Source organism: Limanda limanda, chromosome 5, assembly GCF_963576545.1.
Source record: "Limanda limanda chromosome 5, fLimLim1.1, whole genome shotgun sequence".
NCBI lineage: Eukaryota > Metazoa > Chordata > Actinopteri > Pleuronectiformes > Pleuronectidae > Limanda > Limanda limanda.
Genome location: NC_083640.1, coordinates 17636898 through 17654487, shown reverse-complemented (window position 1 = coordinate 17654487; position 17590 = coordinate 17636898). Strand labels below are relative to the sequence as shown.

The window sequence follows — 17590 nt, the reverse complement described above, 5'->3', positions numbered from 1 at the left end:
GCTCTCTCAGCAATTTTCCCTTGACTGGGGGCAGCCTATGTGTGTGTGTGTGTGTGTCTGTGTGCGTGGTGTGTGTTTGTGTCATCTGCACACGTTCTTAAGTCTGTGGCCATGCTTGTATTTTTAAGCCCTTTGCCTTCATAGTGATTGTGTTTGAGACGCTCATATTCGATTCTTAATAGTTCACAGCTTTCAACCCACACACACCTCCCGCCCTCGCACTCCTCTCCACCATCTTGTCTTTCTCTCCCTCCCCCTTTTCTCAAGGGCAGCACGTCCACGCTCACTTCGCACGTGTGAAACTTCTGAGTTTCCTCCTCAATTAAATATTAAGTCACACAGAGTTTGCCTGGTTTGTTTCAAAATAAGGATTTGACCTGATTCTGAACTTTAGCACTGATTAAAGGTAGGTTATGTTTATTTTGATGGTAAAGACATTAGTTAGCTGTTACAAGGCCTAAGTTAACTACAATCATACAAAATCACAGTTGTCTTATTTTACTGCCTGTTTCTAGATTTGTGACTTTATACTTTATATATGCTTAATATTTTTTAGAATTTATAATTAAAGAAGAAGAAGAGAGTGAGAGGAAAATATGTGGAAAATGCCAGATAAATTTGTACACAAACACACAGACACACACACACACGAACACACACACACACGAACACACACGAACACACACACACACACACACACAAGATGTCTGTGACTGGGTACATTGAGAGTAAAGTCCGTCTCACGGGTATTGGGGTGCATGGATGTGCTGATAAGACAGAGCTTTCACAGAGGAGAACACTGTAAAAAAATACAATAAGAAACTTTTTTCATTTATCCATGACTCGATTATTTATCCCTGTCATCATGACGATTAACGTCTGACACGAGCCTGCCCTCCTTCAAGACGTATTGCGGTTACCCTGATGACAAACGTCCAGCCAGCCTGGAGGTGGTTTGCTCCTATGGGTTTAATCTGTTCGTGGACGGATGAGTGGCTGTAATGTGTCTGAGGATTTATGTGTGTGTATCTGCTGTGTCTTACATGTAACGTGTAGAGAAGTCAAGATTCTGTCAGTCTGAGATTTTACAGGCATATATTATGGTATGAAATGATAATTGGATCTAATATACAATTAGCTATATGCACACCCATGTGTTCAATATACACATAAAACCACACATATTGTATCAGTGCATTATCTTTACTCTTTGGAGCTATGCCACTTTTCTTGCTGCATCTCCAAAACAGCACTTAAAACAGCTCTGTCTTTATCTGACTTCTATATATTTATCTACAGGCATAAAACCAGCCCTAATGTTGCTTTGGCAGCTGCAAAAACTTGAACTATTCCTGCTTTCTTCCCAATCGGCTCTATTATTATATAGGCCTGCCTCAGCAGACCCTATAATGACTGACTGAGCTCTAACAAGGTGTCTAACAAGGTGTGCAGTGCTCAGCTCTCCCACTGCTTAATCTCTTTCAATCTTCCATTCCTCCATTCCTCCTGTCTTCTTCCAATCGACTGATGTGTTATGGAGCTTCGCTGGAGGGGTTGGAGCAGAGGGAGTGCAAATATCTGGGTTCACCGAGGGTTATGGAGGGAAATTGGGATGTCATCTTGTTGCCATGACTTTTGCTGACGAGCAGAAGGAACCAGTCGATGTTCGTCTGTATTGCTTTGTTTTTTTTGGCAAGTGTCAACGGCAGCATGATTCTCATGTCTTACTGATCCTGAGTTGGGAAACTAACTTTTTTAATAAATTGCGAAAGTTGTCTTCTTTTTCACACACAGCTATTCTTTATTTACCCATCAGATACCCATAAACTATTGTGCATTCATTAAAATGCTTGTCTGGGCACAAAAGCAATCCAGACGCAATTAAATTATTTATTCCAGTTGGATTCTGCTCAAAGCCTGACCTTTACAAAACATTCAGTTCACCTGGTGTGTTTATCTCAGGCTGTTAAAAGTCATTTAAGTCCCTGTGAGCTGCAGCTACTCTGGCTCCCCGCTGGAATAATCTGGGCAGAACAGAACCAGCCAATTTCACTGGGCCTCAGAGCTGCTCAGACACATTCTATTGGAGGGTACAAATCTTTAGTCAACATCACTACAATCTGCACAGTTAAACACAGGGGAGGAGGACTCTTACATGTATTCTAATTTAAAGATCATTTAACTCCGCAAATGTTTGTTCTCTTTGCGATCGCAGAAAGAACGGGACATTTACTGTATGAGAACAGCAGGAGAGACATTTTTCAGGCCACGTAACCAGCATGATTAAACATTTAAGCAGAGAGAAGAAAGGAGTGACGGAGAGACAGTGAAAAGCCTCAAAGAGTCACGAGCATACAAATACATTTGCAGCTCTTCTCTCCACTATAGATAAGAAGGTAATTACAGTTGAAGGCCAAATCTGCTGCCCAGTGATGACGCAATTCCATTTAACAATTTCTGAATCTCTTCGCACATGGACTGAAACTGGTGAATATGTTTTGTTAATCATTTCAAAAACATATATTTTGTAGGTTGTGCAGAAATGTAGAAGTATGTGACTGACAGGTACACATTTTCTGATCTTAAGTTTTCAGTTTCGTATTTTGCATTTCAATTATTGCACCCGGAGCAGAGGGAGACAGTAATCAGATATTTTAATTAAACATGCTATAATAAACCACCATCTTTAACACCATTGCCATTGGATATCTATCCCGGATGTGACTCATGTCCACGGATAAGATCTTGTATGAGTTTAGTCATTTTTAGCCATTAAATTCTTACATATTATTTCTTTAACTACTTGCATGTAAAAGGAGTTGCTTGTCTGAGGATACAGGGACCTGTCACCCGTCACCTGACTCCACTGCTCTCCTCAGCTCGACTGAGTTTCATCTTCTTGCTGTTTCTTTTTGTTTGATTATTTTCTGGCCAACCACTTTGCTAGCATTGCTGTAGGCTGCAAAACAGGTTTAACAGCCTCCATACAAGCTACCTGCTCAACACAGTATAAATTAAAAAAGTTAGCTCATGGAGCAGTTTGCAGCTAAAGCTAAAGTTCTCTTGGGAGTTGGTGGAGAAGAAATTCTTGTTGCTCTTTATTTGCTGGTTGTGTACATGAGCAGCAGTTATACAACACGTTCACAGTATCAAGTCAACAAACTTGATATCGGAAGGCAGAAAGGTTTGAATGGGATGTGGCTGCCCTGGTGACAATTGCACCTCATCACATGCGAGGAGTAAGAAAATTGGGAATGCAGGGAGACCAAGTGAGATTTCGGTGGAATGGAGAGAAAACGGACGGGAAGGAAAGGAAGCAACTGTGACAGAAATAAGAGAGCACGGAGTGGAAGAAAGAGCAGGAGAAGGATGTGCGTTTAATGGAACTGCTGAGACACTGTCTTTTTTCACAGTGGCACATCTCTGTAGCCGAAAAGAGACTGCGACAAGGACAGAGGGAAGAGGAAAGGGAGGATAGATGTGCGGAAGTGGGGGACAGTCAGGCGGGATGGGTGTCCAGAGGTTGCGTCCACTTCACAGTGGCACAACAGAGTCGTTAGGGAGGGATAATGGATTAGAGGGAGTCATAAAGGGGAGAAGAGAGGGAGTAAAATAGAGGAAGAGAGCAGGAAAATGATGATAGTGTTGGCTTCCCAGCAGTACAGCACAGCGGGATCAGAGATAATGATAGAGGGAGAGACACATCGGAGAAGCGCGAGAGGGAATGGGGAGAGCTGAATGTGAACACAACTCACAGTGAGAAAACTCAGCGGCGAAGAGAGAAGTGGAGAATGGAGAGCACTGAGAGATGGAGGGACGAAACACAAGAGGAGGCAGGAAGGAAAGCGTTTTTGGTTCGGCTCTCTAACAAGGTTGTGAAAGGACACACACTCGTCCCCTTTATTCCTCTCTCTCTCACACAGACCCAGACAGATAGATGCACATCAGGGGGCAGGGGGGAAACGGAGGTGCAGGGTGTGTGAGAAGAATAAAAAAGCCGGGGAACGAGAAATGTTTGGAGCAGCAGATGGAAAGATGAAAGTGCTGATTATGGCCTATGGCCCTCACTTACAATAAAGTAAATGCAATTGAGAGTGTGCGTATGAGTGTGACTTTATTCCCCACAAAGTTACAAGTTATTGAGACACAGTCGCACTCACGGCTACAGTGAAGCTGCTCAGTTAATAAACACATATGTGCGCACACACCCGCAAAAACAGTCTGCTTCTCCGCAGTGTGTCTCTCCTCCCTGACTGGTTAGGACATTAATTAGGGAAGAAGAAGATGGTGAGGGGGGAAAAAGACAAAGAGAGCAACAGGGAAAGGTTCGTAAAAGACAAATATTCACTGTGACACCGGAGTTTTGTTTTTGACTGTTCTCCTTTAGCTCAAACACCACCGGGGAAAAACTTAAGGAGTCACGGAAGCGAGGAAGCGGGAAGATAGGAGAGGACAGGAGGGTATCGAAACAGGAAATGGGACGGACGAGGAGGGTAATGCTTCTGCTCTTGAAACGTGTCTCTCTTGGTTTAAACATTCTTCCTCTTCTACAATTCTGACTTCTAACAGAGCCACCGTCCCTTCAGCACAGGCTAACCGTCAGCCAACATATACTTCCTTTAACTGCGAGCTTGTTCCCACCTTTCACAGCAGAGTAAACGCTAGCTTTGACAGCTGTGGCCACTTTTGCTTTCTTCCCTCTGAGAGCGCGTCCCTAGACGCCCAAAAGTAAGTACAACACTAAACAGGAGAGTAGCATGATTTGCAAAGTGCTGTGCTGCACATGCTCTCCCGCTGTGAAAATCAGAAGACAAAAATACGGTTCTGAACAACAGGGGGCGGCTGTGGCTAAGGTAGGTAGATCTCAGTCTTCCCCATCTGCATGCTGAAGCGTCCTTAGGCAAGAAACCAAACCCCAAATTGCCCCTTAAAGAAAAACAAGTGATGTGAATGGTTGAATGACAAAAAAAAACTGTACTGTAAAGTGCTTTGAGTGACTATAAAGACTAAAAAAGTGCTTATAAAATACAGACCATTCACCATTTAACATCCAGAACAGATGATATATCTTCACTCAATAGCTGGTATTCAACGCACAGCAGGAAAAAGAACAAAACATCTAAACACAATCTGGGATTTTCAATAGCCCGCTCATAAACTTCTACACTGACTTGACTTTACAGTTCTGTCCATCATATGATTTATTGCGCTATAAAAATACGACTTTGTCACGTCGGCTGATGTCTGCGCGACACCGAGGCGGCGACAGAACACAAGCTTTCCACGTTAAACTGGATGTTTTTCTTGAAATTGCTAAAATATCTTTTGCTTTTATAATTTCTGGGCTTTCTGGTGTTTTATTCCCTCTCTCTTCCTTCCTTTGATTCAGAGTCTTCGTTAAAGACTTTGAGGTTTGCTTCTAATGAAACTGAGCACAGCTTAATTGCATCGTTACAGCACTTACTCTGCATGTTCAATAGAATTTTCCAGATGACTCAAACAAGAAAAAACAAAGGGTCACTTTAATTTGCCTAATTTCATGTCTGATGATGAGAAACACTTTGATTCTATGCCACATACGAATGTTTTCCTTTCACAAATGCATAATATATTTTTTTGCTTTCAAGCACTTTCTTATGCTCCAGATGGTTTGTAATCATCCACATCACAGCGTGAAGTAGATACTTCGTTATCAGCACTTCTGCTCGGCTCGTTGGAACTTCTGACTGAAGCACTGCAACTTTCTTCTGACCACCCTGCCTTCAACTCCTCCAAACTGCTGTAGGCTGTCCTGCTTTCTATCTTCCCCAATTCTTGCATGTCACCCTCCTCCTCCACTAACCGCCTGTAGTGGCTCATTTCAAAATCCAAAACCTAGTGTGCAAGACCGCAAATGAGTGCACATCGCCGTACCCGCAGGCCGCGGGCTGTCCAGGCTCTGCACATATACCAGCCAGTCAATGCCCTGCACTGCCTGCTCTGTCTCCATATATTGTGACCTGATAATCACTCATCCCGGCTTCAACTCTCCTCCCTCCTGGCTCTGAGAAATATTGGAATGACCTTCCCATCCCAGTCAGGGCCAAAGAGTAACTCAACTCCAGCTGGGAATTTATCTCCGTATAGGAAACATTTCACAAGATTTAAATCAAATCCTCTCCACAACATCTCCTTCTCTGCATCCACTGTTTACGTTACAACTTACATGATCACACTGTAAGTAAAACTTCTCGTGATGTCTGTGTTCACTAAAGTCATACATGTGTTGGCAACTGTGGAAACCAGGTTTGCTTTCAGAAAAACGACAGATGCTGACAGATCACTCCTCCCACTGGCCACCTCCACTGCGTGTTTTAGAGTTGAGGTGACTCAGGCTGGTATTCAGCACACAGCAGAAAAAAACAGCCACCTGTGTCTTACACGTATGTAATGAAATGTAATGTGAGTCAATACAGCTCAATTCTATAGCTTGATTATGAATCTTTTGTACCGTAGACTACTTGACCTTACACAGTCCTCTCCCTCACACGCTTTATTGCTCTTAACAACGTTCATTGTGATGGCTGATGTGGTGTCTGACCTTAATCTGACTGACTGTGCATATATCCATGTTTCATTACCATTACCCAATGATTGCTTGTAAGCTCATCATTTTGACCATTTACATTCAGTCTCCTATACTTGCCCCTTTTTTATAGATTGCAGGTAAGTGGTGAGAGGCTTTTTATAATCTTAACACTTACTCACAATTAGGTAGGTGAGGTTATTATAGGTATAAATGTGGGGCTATAGAATGTATATAAAGACTGTCGAGTTGCTCCAGTTATCCAGAAATATAGCTGAAACCCCCTGGGTACATACTCAGCCATAGTGTGTATAAGGAGCCCGAGTCTGCATAGTTGTGATCAAGGTAGGGAGCCGTGGTAACGAGGTCCCGTCCATATATCTGCTCAACCAATCATAATTCCATATCAGCTGTCAGTCGAGCAATTTTCAAGTAAATAATTAAAATCGAACTTACCAGAAAAATATCACTAAATCACACATCAGTACCTAACATGATCATATTGGAGAAAAATGTATTAAACTTGTACTTTGACTTTTTTAGTTTGATCCATGATGAGTCATCATGTCTTCTATCTTTATAAACAGTGTGGAACAAATATCCAACAGTTATTTCTGTAAAATAATATTTAACCTTTCTTTGTGTCAAAGTTATTTTAGTTGAAAGGAATCTGTTGAATAATAAAACCAGATCCTTAGATTGCCACCAGGCTTTTGATGTATTAGTCGACAAATTTCAGAAGCAACTAGCACATTTTGTCAGATCCAGAGCTGCCCAATGTGCCGCTTCACCTCTTTCCCACTCCGCCATCGCTCCCTCTTTTTCTCGCTCTCCTTGACCAATTAGACATAACTTATGGGGTACAGACAGTTTCCCACTACAGCCTATATTGGCCCTTTCAGTTCGGTGATTCATGGTTATTACACACGGACACACAGGCTTACACACACATGCACTCCCACACTGATCAGACTGTAATGGCTGGTAACGTGTTGTCCATGATGAGGGAGGGAGGGAGAGAGGAAACAAAGAAAAAGGAAGAATGAGAGGTGGAGGGGGCTGTAGTCAGGATGAAGAGAAGGACCAAAAAGACACAAAGGAGGAAGATGAAAGAGAGAAAATGGGAGTATAATAAAGAGAAATGTGTTTTGCAAAAAATGAGAAAGGATGAAAAAGAAACAATGAATGGGAAAGAAAAAGAAAAAGGTACAGAGAAATCAGTGTAATACTCCTGCAGTTCTGGCATCATGTTTGACTAGTGACTTTCATCACTCATCTCTAGCTCCCTCCTATTGTGGGTGTGTGTGTCTGCATCCTCCAGGGTACTAGTTCAGGGTGAAGCACAAAGTTCCTGAGACCTGAGAGCTGCTGAATGAACATCCTGTGTATATACACATGTCTGGATGTGAGAAAGTGTGTGTTTGTACATTTTCAATGAATTTAAACCAATGTTTTTAGTTACTCACATTATGCCAAAATTGTGAGTTTGGATACATCTCGAGTTCATGGTTAGCTGTCAGCCGTCTGAAAGAGATCTCTGCTTTACAGAATAATTGCTAGGATGAAAGTAAAACATCATTCCAGGTGACTTTTCAAGCTGCTGAAGGTTGGGCTGCGTGGCCTCGTGGCAGTCGACTGTGCATGCTCAGTTAATTTCATGACAGATAGTTCCAGCAAGCCGAAATCAGAAACAAATTATCTGTGGATTCAGCACAGCTCCACTCCTATGATTCGGAGGCACCTGATAAACACGCAGCTGTACACACTCAACACAAAACACACTGATAAACACACACCCACACCCACACATACACGCACACAGAGGACAGACACACTCTGGAAGAGATCCTTTCTCTCGCTCTTTCTTTCTCTCTAATGATGCCATGACTAAAATGTTAATTAAGGCTAAAAAGAGAAATGATTGTGAATATCAAACAGCAATTAGAATGTATCATCATCATCATTACCGCCATTAGCTGCAGCACAAGATGGAGGATTATTTACCAAACGGAGGAATGCTCATCAGCTGCTCATTCAGGGCCTAAAATGTTGCACGGAAAAAAACTAAAACTAAATTGTGTATAATTAATGCAGCTTAAGAAATTAACTATTGCGAGTCCTGGAGCATGACAGCGAGAGCAAACTGTGCTCATTTGGAAGAATGCTGTTATTTTGTTATACTGCAAACATCTAATGAGCTGATATTCAGACTCTTTCATATTATTCTCAATATGGGCCGAGTGAATACTCACTCCAAAGACATGAGATTGAGATGTTTCTGATCTTATTTTGTTCCTTCTGCTCTTACCTCTCCCTGCTGTGGCTCCATTCCCACACTGATTTAAATTTAAATCTAAATCCTTCCCCAGGTGTCAATTGTCCGATCTTTTCACCTGAGCACGGCCTGATGGATTCTGGAAAATCTTTGGGTAGATAACAAGGAAGAGGTCATTATCCTCTAGTCAGTCCACGTGGAGCAAAACCTCTCCTCCCTTTTGTTCTCATTTGGCTACTGTGCTCAAACACGAAAGGTCAACCCGCACTTATGACACCCAGAAGACAGCGATTATCAAATCTTTGACAGTAGATTGCTTCAGCAATCACGTTTTTTCTCCATCCCCTTCCCTCCTCTCGCTGTGTATTACCTTTGTGATGGACTCTGCAAATACAGAGCGGTGTTGTAAAAAGCCCAAATCCCTTTGGCACAATAGCAAACAACACTCCTGTGCACCTTCTATTTGCCAGCTGGGGTAAGAATCATAAACTAGATGAATACACAAATAATTCAGGAAACAAGACAATTATAGAGCTTGACTTGCTTCATTAGGAGACAACACAAAATATACAACTTACCTGCATCAACCCATCAGTAAGCAAGCCAGATTTAGTTGGTCACATGGGAAGTGATGTTACGAGCAAACATGGAACAATGTCTACTAAAAATTACGATTATACTCCACTAGTTTGGCCTGATCGGCTTCTGGTCCACAACAATCTACCTTCCTGGCCTGTACCAATGTGATAGTGGTTTTAGGACACCAAATATTGATGTTCACATCTTTGATCCTGTACAAGGTTTTCTGTAGACCAAGCCTTTTACAACACATTGGATAGCTTAGGATTGAGATAGATCACAGTGTCGGTTAAATGCATAAAAACTGTCCCATTTTGTTTCGTTCCAAATGTATTTGCTGTTGTAAATAACCTCAGCTGAGGAGATAATGTTTTTGCCCCTGTCCATTGGTTAATTGGTTTGTTTGTCAGCAAATTATGCAAAAAGTACAGAATAGAATTCCACGATTCTTGATGGCAGGATGAAACACACGTCAAGACGAAATACATAAAATATTGGCACAGATCTGGACGAAGAGACAGATTCAAGTTTCGTTATTTTTCTTGGCTTTTTTTTGTTCTATTCTTGAGTTTTTTTATATTTTCAGGATTCCACACACCACCACATTCACTCATCAGACATTCCTCTTTTGTTCTACCCTTTCTGCATCCCCCTCCCTGCATCCCGCTTCAAACTTACCTTGTTGTACAAAGGAGCCGTACACAAACCACATGGAGTTGTACAGCGTAGTCGAAGACACAGATCCCATGGGAAGCCGGGGTGGGTTGAGCCAGTTGAGCAGGTACACAAGGATGCCGACGAGGAGCACGGTGCCCGCGATGCACGCCCACAGTGACAGGTCGAAGGGGGCCAGGCAGGCGAACATGTCCACGGTGCGCTCGGCCTTGCGCAGCAGAACACCCACAGAATAATCCATGTAGCGTGTGGTGAAGTCCACGACGCTCTCTCGCTCAGGCGTGATGGTGAGGGCAGAGAGTCCCACATCGGCTCGCTACGAGAGGCAGAGGAGAGGGGGATCAAGTATCAACACTGTGGAAATGTGTGGGTGAGGAAACAGCCAAAAAATGAGGACTTTAGTGGCCAGAGATACAGCAGGTGGCTGCTTCAACTGCGGCCTCGGCTAACCATCGAACACTCAATTTGCAGTGAAAGGTTTAGGTCGTGCATATGATATAATGTTGAGGAACAAGAGTCATTGCCACTAATGTTGGACCTGTAGCAGCATCTCGGCCCCAAACAAATGCTTATCCTTCCTCATCTGTGGTAGTGCTGTGTATGGCTATCAAGCTATACAAATGAAATTGAATTGAATGGAATTCTTGCAGTATCCTTCAGTGTTGCTTTCAATATGTTGTCTGCACTGCAATTGTAGAAAGTACTCTTGATAATGCTGCTTGTTGGGCCCCCAACCTCAAGCCACTCCAGCAATAACTCGATGATTGAGTGATTGACTTTTAGTTACATGTTTTCAGCTCTAATCAGGCTCAAATAAAAATATTTTATCATTGCAGATTGTTAACTAGTAAACTACTTGTCTGGCTTGTCTAATTATTACAGCCACTTGCCGGCAGCAACAGCTCTGTGTGTGTTTCCTTCACCCTGACCATGACCTGACACAAGCTCACATCTGGATACTCTCATTATGTGCCTCTCGCTCTGTTCTGCCTCTGGACTGTACATAGGTATGAAGCACTGTCTTGTAAGCACAATGAGGACTGTCGATGATGCATGACCTCTGAATCATTAACTTATCATCCCACTGATCTGCATACGCTTGGAATTCTTGGGATTTTAAGAGACAAGAAATTACTTCTTTAAGTATATACGTATAAAAACAGGGTAACTAAAAAAAAAAGATGCTTTCAGTGATTTTTTTTGCCATGATGCCTGATTGAAATGTTTTTAGTCCTGGTGCTTTGCCAGCAGCTGTTGCCATCTTGTACCATAAGGGTTTAAGATGGTGTGAGTGAGCACGTGTGAAATTTATGCTGGAACAAGACTTATTATGAACTGGTGCAATAATGAGATCGTCTTGCTGATTTTGCGAATATTGAGCCCAGCACACACTTGCATGTTAACTCACCACACACTGTATTCACATCTTCACACACACGTACAATTGCGCACAACATGAACATTTCAATCAACTGCTGGTGAGAAAAATCAGCTAAATTTCCAGTCGAGTAAGAAAAGAAAAAAAACTTAAATGTGCAGAAATTGTCACTTATGCTGCATAAAAAGAATATTGGGAGAAACAATGCGAGATGCCTGCTGGTTGAGACAACACAACAATATGCATGCCAGCGTGTGTATGTGAATAGAGATTAATTGCCGTGCTGACTGTTGTGGTCCGTTAACATAGAAACTTCCAGAGAGCATTTTGGATAATAATTATCTGGTAATTGGGTTTTTGGAAAGATAAACGTTGTTGCTGACTGATGGGGAAAACAAAATTATTTGCATGTTCAGTTTATTAACAACCCGTGCTTGTCTGTGTACACATTAATATGCATCGTGCTCAAAGCATATTTCTATCATTTTGTGAGCATGCAGCGGGAGGATACAAACACTGAACACACAAAACTATACAAGGTCAAGGGAAGGAGAGCCCCGCCTTAAAAACATGTTCGAACTTGACACACAGAGAAATGAATAAATAAGAAAAAAATAAGTTAAGTAAATGGCCTAGAAAGCTTTTGAAAAAACATTGCAGATAATAAAATAACATCCATGACCTATGGAGGAAAAACATGAAATGAAGTGTGCAGCAGCAAAGAGAAAATATATCGGCATGCACTGGCAAAAACACACTCATCTAAACAATTTTCATATATTATTTTGAGGATGAAAGAAAGTCCTGTGAGGCAGAAAGGTGAACTGTGGGCTTACTGCTGGCAGGTCACCCACAAGACGACAAAGAAACAGAACATGTTGGAGAAACCTTAATCTGCTTTGTATATTTATATGTTTCTTTTGATGTGCATACCTAGGTTTTGTTTCTGTAGCCAAAGGTGCTCTGTTCTTTAGTCACACTACTGGCTCTTTAATATTCTTTATCTTTCCTGTCACATTTCTACCTGCTGACTACATTTCTATATGTTCATTGTTATGCACCAGAACACCAAAACAAATTCCCTGTATGTGAAAACCTGCTTTGAAATAAATTTGATTCTGACTCTTTTCCACAGGATGACGGATGAGTATGAGAGCAAAAGTCTTGCATGTGCTGAGAGTTCTTCAACATTTTATGGAGTCATAATCCCAAAGAACTCTGAGTTATTACTCTGACAAAAGCAATTGAAAGAGAGGTTCTTTTTTTTCTTTCTTTCCTTGCTGCTGTGGTGTAAAATATGAACATACGGACACAAATATCAAACATATTTAGTAATTTGTCAAAATAATCTCAAGTATTCTGTATTGTCTGCCAATGGCGAAGCTGTCGTTGGAAACTAATATGGCATGTTGGAGTAGACAGATGGACACGGGGAACAAACCTGGCAGCGCCAATGTTTGTGCTGCAAGTTTGTTACCCAGCAGTGAAGTAAATATATTTTTGTGCTAATGGACGACAAAGGTGAAACCACCTCAGCTAACCTGCATGTGGTTGTGTTGTTATAGTTGAAGCAGTTATCATCCACCTGTGCCAATGTATTACCCCAAACCAGAGGCCACTCTATCTTTGTGTAATCCACATTTATTGCTTCGCTCTCTCTTGAGAAATCTCAAATCCAATTTTTTTTTAAACTTTTCACTGGCACTGTTCCAGTGCCTGCCAGTTGTGACGCATCAAACACAGGGATATGCTTGAAATGAGCCATATTTTTACAGACATTTTCCCCTGATATGCAATATCACAGCTCTGAATCTTTGACGTCAGACCCTCTTTAGTTCACTTTAGGAGACCTGCTGTAGTAGCTAGTGGAGCATTTAAAGTGCTCTCTCCAATTTCAAGAAGTCAAACTCAGCACTCTGGCAGCATAATTGAAATTACTACTGCTGATGTGACATCATTTCTTGCTGGAATGTTATGATTGAACTGTGCAAACACAACCTATGGAACTCAAGCCTACTTAGAATGAGTGATGCCTGGCATGTACCCTCTTGCAGGCATGCACCAATATATTATAATCAGCCTACAAGTGCATGAATAGGCAGCAAACACTCCTTTGCAAGTTCCTCAGCAAGTTAAATTCTCATTATTTCATTCCTTGTAATTGTTACCCATTATTCAATTTTATTTATCTTGCAGAGTAAAAATGTATGTGTGTGTGTGTGTGTGTGTGTGTGTGTGTGTGTGTGTGTGTGTGTGTGTGTGTGTGTGTGTGTGTGTGTGTGCACTGGCAAATTAATTTCTTCTTACCTTGGAGACTAATTCACCCATCAGTCCGTTCCACTGACCATCCGCCTGCATGCTGCCATACTTGTGGTCCGGGGCGACGTAGATCTCGTACTTGAAGCCTAGGTAGTTTGACAGCGCGTCTAGGACGTCGATGGAGTAGCCCTGGTACTTCTTGGGTTTCCCCAGAACATTCTCAGACACCATTACGAACGGCTCCTCCTAGAAGGCGAGGATCAATCAGCGTGTCAGTGAGTCTGTCAAGCAGCCAATCAATACAGCAGTCATTCAAGCATTAAATCACCCAATTACTCAAGTGGCCATTATACCACCACACATGCTCATGCTATAGGGTGGGAGGGTGTTTTCGGTAGCCTACATTGCACATTGAAAGAGGTAATTTTGAAGTGACTTAACAACGATCTAGAAGTAGAAAAAACAAAAACCAAAGCTAAGGATTTTACTGCCTGGACAGTAAAATCATTTCCTACACTACCACAACCATTTTAATGTTACTAGACCCGATGTGAATGAGATACACTGCTACATTTAAGCTTTCAAACAGCCCACTACTCTATGCATGACCCTCCTTATAGAGTCAGAAATGTGATTTCACAGTCAGGGTGAAATCTCACCCCAGTGGCTCACATTCTCTTCTCTGGTGGTATGAATGGTTCTTCTCATTCACTGGTTGATTGATGATTAAAAATGCTCTACAGAATCTTTAGAGGTCAAAAGTTATACAGAGATATGCTAGCCGGGGATTTGCACATAAAGAACTGGAAGCTGCAGCAAAGTAAATACCATCGGTAGACTATTTTTATTGACCAGTGTGGTAATATGGTTAAAAACAGTCCTGTTTCTGTAACAACAATTAACTCTGCCCTGTGTTATGGTACCAAAACAAATGCAAGTAATGTACTTATAAAATCCATTAAATTAAATGCTTACCGAAGCACCTTTTTTTTGTCTACTTGAAATTCCAGGAGCAAAAGGAGATGTACCCCAACTTTAGTCTTTGCTCGGATCTCAGAGTTCCATGCTCAGCTTTTTTTCTTATTCACGGAGGGAACCATGTTCAATAATTAATTTTAAACATAACCTTTACAACATTTTTAAAATATATAAAATACTGAAAATCAATAATTGCACCATGAAATTTAAGGAGATTCATTGCCATTGCCATGGCAACTAAACACAGCTTCCTGTTGAAGATACATCATATCGAACAACACTGACATTTTACGCTGTTTCCTTTCATTAACTGTACTTGGCTCGAGCGTTTCATTCAGTTTCCCAAACCACACACCTCCCATTTCTCCCCCATTTCTCCCTCACCCCTCTTTTTTCCTCTGTGCTTTAATAAATCCCTATTGATCAGCGATATGTTTTAGGCCAATATGTCTTTGCAGATTTATGAGGGCCTGTGTGTTATTGACTGGATACTGGCTGCACATTAAGTACACATATACAAGCACGTACACACACACATGCTGGGTATGCCACGTATTTACTTGGTGGTTCCTAATCCTCGCTAGCTGCTTTCGTTCAATAAGCTATTAGACAGTGAGTAGAGGTGCATGCCAAGTCCCCTCTCCCACCACAAGCATCCATCAATCAAGGCAGGAGTACCCACTAACAAACACATCCATACATACTGAATGACCCCCCAAGTGCCACTGATTGCTTCCCTCTGCGGGTTCTTCAAACCTTCATTAACACAACGAAAATATGACGAAGAGAACATGTTGTACAGGGGAACAAAGACCCTGATGACAAGTTGCCCAGGCTCTAACACTTCTAAATATACATCAAGGGTGAATGCTCACATCTAAAGCTCAGTTCCTGGGGATAAATGATGCATTGCAAAGATAAATAACATTTTTGGAACTAAATTGGTGCATCAAGGTTTCATAAACAGTTTTAGAAACATACATGAGGGTGTAGAATTAAAATACACTCAATAGGTTTTCCGCTTGAAATTTAGGGTTTTTAGAAAGTAAAAAATTACTTCAATATCTTCGCTTTATTGGCTTAGGCACTGCCACATGAAAATTGTTTTGAATAAATCGGAAGTAAAAAACATATGTAGGTATAAATTCAGACATAACTTGTATATTATAAAAATGGTTGCAGGGGGTTCTTAAGGTTTTGATTTTCATGCTTTCTATACTCTTCCCATAGCTCACTGGTTGGCCTGACTTTGAGCCAACGGGCTTAATCAATACTCAGTCGATAGTTTCAAGACTAAAACCTTTTCACGAAAAATAACCGTATGAAATGTAGTCTGGCTTTGTAATGCTTTGTGATCAGTCTCTTTTCTTCCTCTGTTGTTATTTTTTTTCCCTTCTTTCCTCCTGAAAGTCAAGGCTGTGATAATGCACCATTTTACCAAAACACAAGTCAAGGACGCCAGCTCTTTCACCATCCATCCATCCATCCATCCATCCATCCATCCATCCATCCATCCATCCATCCATCCATCCATCCATCCATCCATCCATCCATCCATCCATCCATCCATCCATCCTACAATACTTCCCACTTATCATTCATGCCAACATATAAAGCAATTGTTCCCTTCATTTCCTCTCTCTCTTTCTGATACCTCTCCAATCTCTCGTCACTCCTCCATCCCCCTCTCCTTTGGTACAACTGTATCCCTCTGTTTCCTCTTACTGGAAGTACCTAATGGGGTCTCAGCGCTGCTTCTGCGTTTTTGGAGACATGACTTGGGGAAGAAACATCAATTTCCCACAAAGACTAATAACATCTGAAGAGCCCTCTGAGGGAATGCTGGAAATGACAAAGTCATGTGGGGATTGTGCAGCATGGTGCAGCATTTTCAAAACTCCTCACGGATTTGCCTGAGAAATTGGTGAAATATGCATTTTTAAAAGCTCTAGCAGTCTCTGCAGGAGATTAGATTTCATATCATTATGAAAATACATTTTCCCTTGGTCTCTGCTTTAATAAAGATGGAGAATATGTACCACATAACAATAGACATGCAGAGCTGATTGGGGACTCAAGAAGAAAATCTGTGACTTGTGATGCTGTACCACAGATTTTTGTCAATTATTTGTAAAAACTGGAACACACTATGGTAAGTCTCTGCTGTTTCCCATACACACAGGTAAAATAGCTTTTATTACAGAGTCCCTGTAGCTTCGGGGTCCAGACAGTATGAGCCATAAGCAGTTTCTTTTTTTTCCTTACTCTGTGATCTCTGTTTTAAAATGTAACAAAGGCATCAAACAATTACACTTGTGTCAGGTGAACCTTCCGTGTTTTCCCACACCCATCTGGTAGTTTTGTTCGCTCACCTTGACCTACACTTTCTTAAAGTTGGAGTCTAGCCATAGTTGAGTCTATTAGTAGTCATTGAGCACTGCGGCGCAATACTGGCATCAAGGACAACAGGGATTTAAGACGGACCAAGTCAGCAGACTGCTAAGTAACCTGAGGAAATACATTCGTACTGGAGAAAAGCAACAGTTCACAGTTCATATCCATGCCAAGATTCCCTGCCAGTGCATTAAGTAGGAATCGTGCCCTTTACACCAGCGCTCGTAGATTTGTGTGGGTTGTATCCAAGGCTAGAAACAAGTGACCCACATGACCATTTAATTTGGAGGGATCGTTGGTGCATAATTTTTAGAAAAACTGTACAAAGTGTTGTTCTGTTTGCCGTTTTGATTTAATCCACACTTTTCTTTCTTGGTGGCTCTTTTATCATTTTCGCCTTTTCACTGCCTTTTTTTTATTATACTTACAAATTTAGGATGGAAAATCAATAGGGTTAGAGTGTTCAGGCTAACTTGAGGGTGTACTG

The 17590-nt window shown here is 41.5% G+C and overlaps 1 protein-coding gene across 1 annotated transcript in view; it reads right to left on the bottom strand.

The window, feature by feature from the left end:
- Nucleotides 1–17590, bottom strand: part of grid2 (glutamate receptor, ionotropic, delta 2) — a 436646-nt gene that overhangs the window by 72922 nt on the left and 346134 nt on the right. The window contains exons 10-11 of the mRNA XM_061071705.1: nucleotides 13780–13977; nucleotides 10098–10410 (exon numbers count right to left, since the gene is read on the bottom strand). Of these exons, the coding sequence (XP_060927688.1) occupies nucleotides 10098–10410; nucleotides 13780–13977 (511 nt within the window). The remainder of the gene's footprint in view (nucleotides 1–10097; nucleotides 10411–13779; nucleotides 13978–17590) is intronic.